We start from the raw sequence: 7,336 nt of genomic DNA, 5'->3' as shown, positions 1-7,336 counted from the left end.
CCCGTACCGCCTTAGTGTACCGCCTAAGTGTACTGCCTTAGCGCTGCTAACCCCGTTCAATTGGGTTGACTCGCGCGGCAAGCCTTTTGTTCCTTAATTTTCCTGTACCTGACGTCACTGCCCAGCCGTGGTCTCGCTCCCTTTGTTCAGCTTCCCTTCCTAGACAGCACGTGCCGCCTTGTAAGTTTCTTTCCTCAGAATCTTTTGGAGGGCCACCGGAAATGGCTTGCAAGAACCAAGCACCGAACCAAGAAGAAACAGCGACCAGGACTAACGAGCCAAAAAAAAAAANAAAAAAAAAGAACAATTCTTAATTGCCCCGACTGCCGGTTGCTTTGCCAGGGATGCCGTGTGTCCAAACCAGAGTGGGTCGACGCTGGATGCTGGATGGGGTTTTGTGGGCTGACTGCCGCCTTTGCCTGGGTCGCACAAAGCCTTGATTTTGGCCTCGCCCTTTTCTTCTCTCGTGTTGGCATGGGCATGTCCGTGTTAGGAAGAAATGTTGACGAGATGGTGAAGGACCCCGATCTATTTCCGGTGTGGATTCGCAAGCATTGCATCGGCCACCGCTTCACCGTCGGGAATCAGGCGCAAAAATCAGCGTCTCCAAACCATAACACGGCCCTGCTATTGATATTGGCTTGTTGATTCCCCATGTCACGCGCACAGCGAGGCCGGAGACAAAAACCGGTGGGCGGTGAAGGAGTGTGGGCGTGTCCAATGCGGGAAACAGGTCAAGTGCGGGCAGGCGGGCGGGCGATACCTGATCGGGTGGCAGCCTGCCTGTATGCAAGTTCCCTGAAAATCAGGGTCCTTTCAACCCATGAGCCGCGGCCGCCCCAAACAAACAGCCGAGCCGGCGGCGATGTGGGCGAGCACGCGGACAAGATGCGACCTCTCCTGGCCCTGCTGGGGGAAAAAAGGTCTTAGGGCGCGGGGGGGACAGGGCACGAGGGGTCCCAGCAAGGGGTACGCTCCCCTCCAAGGGGGGCTGCTGACACCCTTCTCCTGGGTCTGGGCCTGGCCAAGTTTTTTTTTTTTTTTTTTTGGTGCGGCGCCGGTTCCCTGTCTCGTCGCGGGCGCGCACGTGTGCACATCATGTCGGAACTGCGAAAACAAGAACAGATGCGGGAAAAAAAAAAGAAGAAAAGAAAAGGAAAAAAAAGACAGGTCGAGGGGCGGCGGAGGCAGAGGGGAACGCGGCCGACAGCCTAGCGGGCCCCCCCTCCATTGGGAAGCAAGGCGTCGCCATGCCTGCAAGACCAGAGGTCTAGAACGCGGACGACCCCGTCGATCTCGACGCATGATGCTGCATGTGCACGCGCGGTGGAGAGAGGAAAGCAAAGCAAAATGTCACCAAACAAATCCCCACTTCACTGCTTTTTTTCTTTGCTCTTCTCATTCCTGACCACAGGCCTAGGCTGCTCTCCTCATACTGAGTGACATGACCGAGACTGGACCCTCGTTCCATATATGCTGACAAGAGTGGGCAGCCATGTCCGTCGTCAGATTCTTTCGTCATCCCAAAAATATCCCGGTGGGCCTTTCTCCTTTCTTCCCTCAATCGCCCAAAAAAGCCCCGGTTTTCCATTCGAGATGAATGAATGGGCTTTGTCGTCATCGGACACGCCCCGTCTTTCCTCTCTCTCCATCTCCATCATATCTGTCCTTTGCACATTAATCTGCCTTGGCCCGCCGTTGGCTTTGCCCGCTTCATAAGAACAGGCAGCCACAGGGGGCGCCATCCCTGGCCGGACCGTCTCCGTTTTTGCATCGTGCGTACCTGCGTCCTGCGATTTCGTTGGTCTCGATCCGAACATGTCGAGCCGGCGGGTGGTGGAGGCTTGACCGAAATGGCGGCGGTCTAGTGGGCTTTCTGTTTTGCGCTGCGGCCAGGGGTCTCTTAAAAACTTGCTTGACAGTCGGGGTCGTCCTTGGCGCTGCTGCAGCCGCTGACACAAATATCACCACACACTTTCTCTCACTCGCTCACTCGCACACTACTCTTGTCATGTCGCTAGATGCCTAGTGTTTGTCTGGGGGCGGTGAACAAAAAAGACGGCGGTTGATGGCCAACGGGGGGGGCGGAAGGCAAAAAGGCCCTTGGCCAGACCCCGTCTCAGCTCCGAAAGGGAGGTCGGCCTAGAGACGCACGCTTGAAGCTTTACTGGGTCTTAGCGCGCCACGCCGTTGGACTGAATCGGGCGTCGCGACCGCCGACTTTCCGAGGGTGAGGCTGAGAAACGCGGGAAATAAGGAAGGAAAAAACACCGAAAAAAAAATGTGGTGGTCATCGTGATAGGGGGGGCATGGATGCGTGTAGTGCGTTGTCAAAACCACCAGCCCGGAGCAAACCCTCCTTGTGCAACCGTAACGACCCAACCGCGGGGACTGGAAGCCAGCACCCCCCATCGGAAGCGCGGCCGCCTCCCCGCTTGCTTCCTCCCACGCTGCTGTGTTGCCCTTGGGCGGGAAGCCGACATGACAGTGGGGGGGGGGGGGGGGGGGGGGAGGGGTCTGGCCCGTCACGGTAGCACCGTAACACGCTATCACAAAAGAGAAAATGGTGCCCTACATATGTACAGCAGCTTGATGACGCAAAGGAACGCCCGACTAGGTAAGGGTGCCTGCTGGCCGGTGTCTGTTGGCCGCAAATATGGGAATGTTTGATACCTAGGGTGGGATTCCCATCCCGCCCTTTTTGGGAGGGTTGACAAGTGGAGGGTGAGTGAAGGGGGGCGAGCAGCAGCGAAAAGCAGCAGCCGCAGCAGAAATCGTAGAGATAGGCCACTCAAAAGACTTTCTTCCCCTCTCTAATGTCGATCTTTTGTCGGGTCCTGCCCGTCCGTCTCAGGGCTTGCCGATCTCTGGTTCCGGAGCAAGCTTGCGGATCTTGCCCTTGGAGCACAACAGCTGGGCAGCTGGGATGACGATGACCACACACACACACACAACTCGCTCTTTCTCTGTCTCTCTTCACATCCCCAACAGCACTGTATATGACCGTGCGTCCTCCTCCTTTGCATTTGGGCCAGTCGCCTGTCCCGTCCGATCCCCGATGTGGGGTGACCTCCGTCATTAATCGGATATCGGATGTGGCTTCCTGAGCCTCGGCCACTCCTAGGTTGCGTGGATATTTCACGGGCTTTGGTCCCTTGGGTTGTGTATCTTCTATCGGTTCCATTAGGGTAAAACCTACACAGATAGGCCAACGTCATCTCCATTCCCTGCCAATCTCCTTTGCTGTCTCGCGGACTCTCGCCTGGCTACCTCAACCCCCAAAGCGTCGTGAACCATGTATTCAGCCCTTATCAAGAGCTCTTCGCCCGGAATACCAAACTACGCAAGTTACGAAAGTTAGCCGGAAAGTGCTTCCCACGTCATCCAAGGCATCACCCGACCGCGCGATCCCCAACTTTACAGCTCGGCCGTTCAAATCCTGGGGAATAATAGCCCTTGGCTGGACTTGGGGGTGTCCGGTCGGCGTGGGTTGGGCCAGTAGTTAGCGTGCCCGGTGTACATCAAGGTAAACCTCTCGAGGGAGGGTTTCGTAACTATCTGCACCTTTGAGGAGCTGTGTATTGGAATTTCTACCGTGTTGTATTTTCCTCTCTCAATAGTGGCGCTTCAATAGATCTTTGTGTTGCTCGGATAGCCAGTCCGCAGAGTGGCTCCCACTTCCTTTTGAAAGGACCAAAAACTCCCAGAAAAATCCAAAACAAAAAGGTATAGGCGATGGCGTCTATGGGGAAAAGTAGGTCCGGGCGTTGACAACCTATACGGACAGGATAACCAAGAAAAAGGAAATAAAAACGAGCGCTTGCTAATAATCAGACACGAAGGTAAGAGCAAATCATGACACCAATCTGTCCATCCCCTATACCATCTTCCCAACCGAATCCTTTCCCTTGATCGCCTCCTCCGGCCGGCGCCGTAGCGGCTCCATGGCGACCGCGACACGGCCTCCACCCTCGCCGTACGTCACCGCCAGGTCCGCGAGCCGAGCCACCGATGCCGCCACGGCCGCCAGAGCGATCCCGATGGTTCTGACCCAGGGCACAGGCGAGGGGCGAGAGAGTGGCACGGGCAATGAGCCTCCCCCTCCGGGCGCTGGCGTGCTCCCCAGGATACCCTCTCCGTCGCCCCTGCATGTCCTCCACTTCGGGACCCATAACCCCCCGCCGCCGTCGACCCTCAGCCTGCGCACGAGCGCCTCGGCAGCCCAGACGAGGATGGCAAGCGGGAGGAGTAGCAGGTGCGGGGCGTAGCGTAGCGGGGACGCCGGCATTGAAGCCACGGCCACGTCTTCGTCTGGGTCATTGGTCTCGGAAGAGGTCGCAACGGCGGCGGCGGCTGCCCCAGCCGCCACCACCTCGGCGGCCTTGCGCGCCTCGATAAGCTCGGCCCGGACGGCAGCCACCTCGGCCCGGACGGCGGCCAGTTCGGACCGCGCCGCGTCCAGGTCCTCGGCGCACGCGGCCCGGGCGCCGCGGAGTGCCTCGGCGCACTCGCGCAGCTGGCCTACCAGCGTCGCCGCTTCTGCTATCGCCTCTGGCGCTCCCGCCTCTGTGCTCTCTGCTGGCGGTGCTAGTGGTGCGGGAGGTGCAGCGTCTGCTGGAATTGCTACAGCTGCTGACGATGCCGACGATGCTGACGATGAAAATAACATGCCCACGGCCGACACGGGCAGGAATTCCTGCTGCTGTTGTTGCTGCTGCTCCTGTTGAGGTTCAGGCGTGAGGGGGTGCCGCAGATTTCGGACAGATACAGAGTCCCCTGGACCGATGCTCGCCGCCTTTGCCAGGCCAGCAGCGCTGTTGCTGTTTCCAAGCTCGGCGCGCCGGATATTGGACAGCGAGACCCGCCTGAGATGGAGACTATCGGAACGACTCCTGGACCGCTGGCGACCCCGCGAGCCGACTCCCTGGGCCAGAGGCGGCTGGGGCACCGTCCTGCCGTTCTGGCGTTGTTGCTGTTGCCGCTGCTGCTGTCGCTTCTGGTGCCGCGCAGCGACCTCTGCCGCGGCGACCGAGGCGCGCGGCGGCATGGACATGATGGCGCAGTCCATGTTGCTGTCGTCGGCGCGGGCCACGCTGCTGTCGCCGGTGCTGCTGATGACGCTGCTGCAGTTGCTGCTGCAGTTGCTGCTGCCCTCGGTTATCATCGTTGTGGTTGTGGGTAGCGGCGGCGGGACGGTGCTGTTGATGAAGGATGCAGGGACGGTGGCGTAGGCGGCTGTTTCTGGGGCGGGCGATGCCGACGTCGATGCCACCTCGAAGACGGTCCCGGCGTAGGGCGTGTCTGGGACGGCTTCTTCGTCATCGTCATCCTCGTCGTCGGCAGCGTTGGCTGTGGACGCGGATCCCACGGAGAGCTGGTCTGAGGAGGCACTGCTGGTTTGTATGGTCGTGCCCGTTGGTAAAGGTGGGGAGATGATAGAGGGGCGAGCCGGTATAAGCGAGGTGGAGGCGGAGGACATGGCCGAGCTAGCAGCGGTGTCAAACGACGAAGGGACAGGATGGTATATGGGCAGATCCGGGAATGCCGATATGCCGGTCGAGCTGGTCATCCTCCCATCCGAGAAGGTGGCGCTGTCTGGCGGCGACGGCGGCGCGTGGGGATGATGTGCGCTGTTATGTGCTGCCGAAAGCATCAGCGCGGCCGTGGCAGAGGCGGTCGGCGTGCGGGCCGGCCATGTTGATACTGGCGACGACGACAGCGCGGGCGGGCTGTTGCCGCCCCTGCGCTGTGAGATGGTGGACGCTGAGATGGACTGCAGCCGCGTGCGTGCCGACACGACCCGCCGGGGCAGAGAGCGCGGGGACAATGCCGAGTCCTCATCGAATGCCTTCTTTTCTTCAGCCCTCGATGCTGCTGCTGATGAGGAGGCCGAGGACTCGACTTTAAAGGGGTCCCTCGTGAAAGGGTCGCTCGGGGTGGGCTCACGCAGCCTCCACGCCTCGGTGCACATCAGCTCGGTCCACTCGTATATGACACTGGCCTCCTGCCTGCCACGGTGGGGCTCCGGCGTAGCGTCGATGCAGAGGCAGGCTCGGGCGAGGTGCAACAGCAGGTTGTGATCGACCTGGTCCGGTAATTCGTGGGACATGTCGGCAAGCAGTCGGCGGATCGTATTCTGCTCGCAGGGCCGGATCGGGCGCTGGCAGCGCTGTGTTCCATCGTCCTCCACGGCGCCGCCGTCCGGTGCCACTTTGGGCACGCGGGCGACACATCGCCAGACGCCTCGCGACGGACTATCCTCATGGAGACCGAGGACTTCCTCAGGGTTCCATGTTGAGGCCATGGTGCTGGGTTGCCCACCCAGGAGGCTTTTCGGGTGTCCGTGAGCTGCAGAGACACGCTGGCTTTCCACCTAACAGACAGCAGGCAACGCAGAAAGCGATGTCGTGTAGATCGAGGTGAAGTTTGGTTGTGATGGAGTCAAAGAACCTCTTTTTCTAGGATGCGAAGGAAAGAAATGCTGTATATGGTATGAAGCAACAAGGAATGGGCTGTGGATGCCCGGGCTCGACGTGGTAATTTAGGACAGCCCCGAACATTGACCACGCAGCTCCTCATTTACGGCCATGACCCGACGACGGCCAACCATGTGTGATGCAGGCGGTTTCGCCTGAGGGGCAGGACAGTGTGCAGGACTAACCTATCCCATGAGAGCGCCCATCGACATGATGGCACTCGGCGGCGACGGGGAAAGGTACCTACTCGGCATATCAGGTGGCCCCAAGCGCGAAACACATCCACGGCCAGTACCAGCCCGCATGCTGCGGGCGGAGGGCGAAGCAGGCCCGAGGGCGAGACCAGAGGTGATCGACGACCGCATGTGGTTGGCACATCAGAGAGGATCCCCTTGTTTTGGCGCCCGTCAAAGGTCTTGGGTTGCGTGGCTATGGTTGGGCAGGCGGCCAAATGGCAATTCTGGGCGGCTGGCGAGGAAATCAGGATGCCCGCGGCCCCCTGGTTGGCTAGGGCGGAACCACAGCGGCGAAGGAACGCAACACCACGGCGTCGCGTCATCCCACCAAGCTGCCCTTGTCGACGGTAAATCGGCCGACGGGTTAGTCGATGCAGTGGCTGCATACGGCTCGCCCAGCCTGAGCACCGATCCATCGACGGCAAGGTCAAACATGTTTGTTCCTGGCGGCTGGAGAGCACGCCACTCAGGTCCAAGGCGAGCGCAGGGTGGCAGGGGAAGCTTTGTCGTGTCTGGGATCTGCGAGCGGGATGCTACCTCAAACATGGCGGGGCTTTACACAGTAACCCTGCGGGGCCAGCGCCTGGAGCCGCGATCCTGATTGGCCATGTGGTGCGGCTCGAG

The 7,336-nt window shown here is 60.0% G+C and overlaps 2 protein-coding genes across 2 annotated transcripts; one reads left to right on the top strand and one right to left on the bottom strand.

Annotated features, from left to right (window-relative positions):
• Positions 1–3,543: 3,543 nt before the first annotated feature.
• GGTG_07501 (hypothetical protein) lies at positions 3,544–7,218 on the bottom strand. The gene has a single exon (XM_009225325.1). It carries the CDS (start codon positions 6,302–6,304, stop codon positions 3,878–3,880), a length of 2,427 nt encoding a protein of 808 aa, XP_009223589.1. The 5' UTR covers positions 6,305–7,218; the 3' UTR covers positions 3,544–3,877.
• Positions 6,687–7,313, top strand: GGTG_07500 (hypothetical protein; the record flags this gene model as incomplete). The annotated part of the gene is made up of 1 exon (XM_009225324.1): positions 6,687–7,313. The coding sequence occupies one exon, from the start codon at positions 6,687–6,689 to the stop codon at positions 7,311–7,313; it is 627 nt and encodes a 208-aa protein (XP_009223588.1).
• Between the last annotated feature and the right edge of the window lie 23 nt (positions 7,314–7,336).

The sequence above is a fragment of the Gaeumannomyces tritici genome (genome assembly GCF_000145635.1).
Source record: "Gaeumannomyces tritici R3-111a-1 unplaced genomic scaffold supercont2.4, whole genome shotgun sequence".
In the NCBI taxonomy this organism is placed as follows: Eukaryota; Fungi; Ascomycota; class Sordariomycetes; order Magnaporthales; family Magnaporthaceae; genus Gaeumannomyces; species Gaeumannomyces tritici.
Note: the sequence above shows the minus strand (reverse complement) of the source record. Positions and strands in the feature narration are given on the sequence as shown.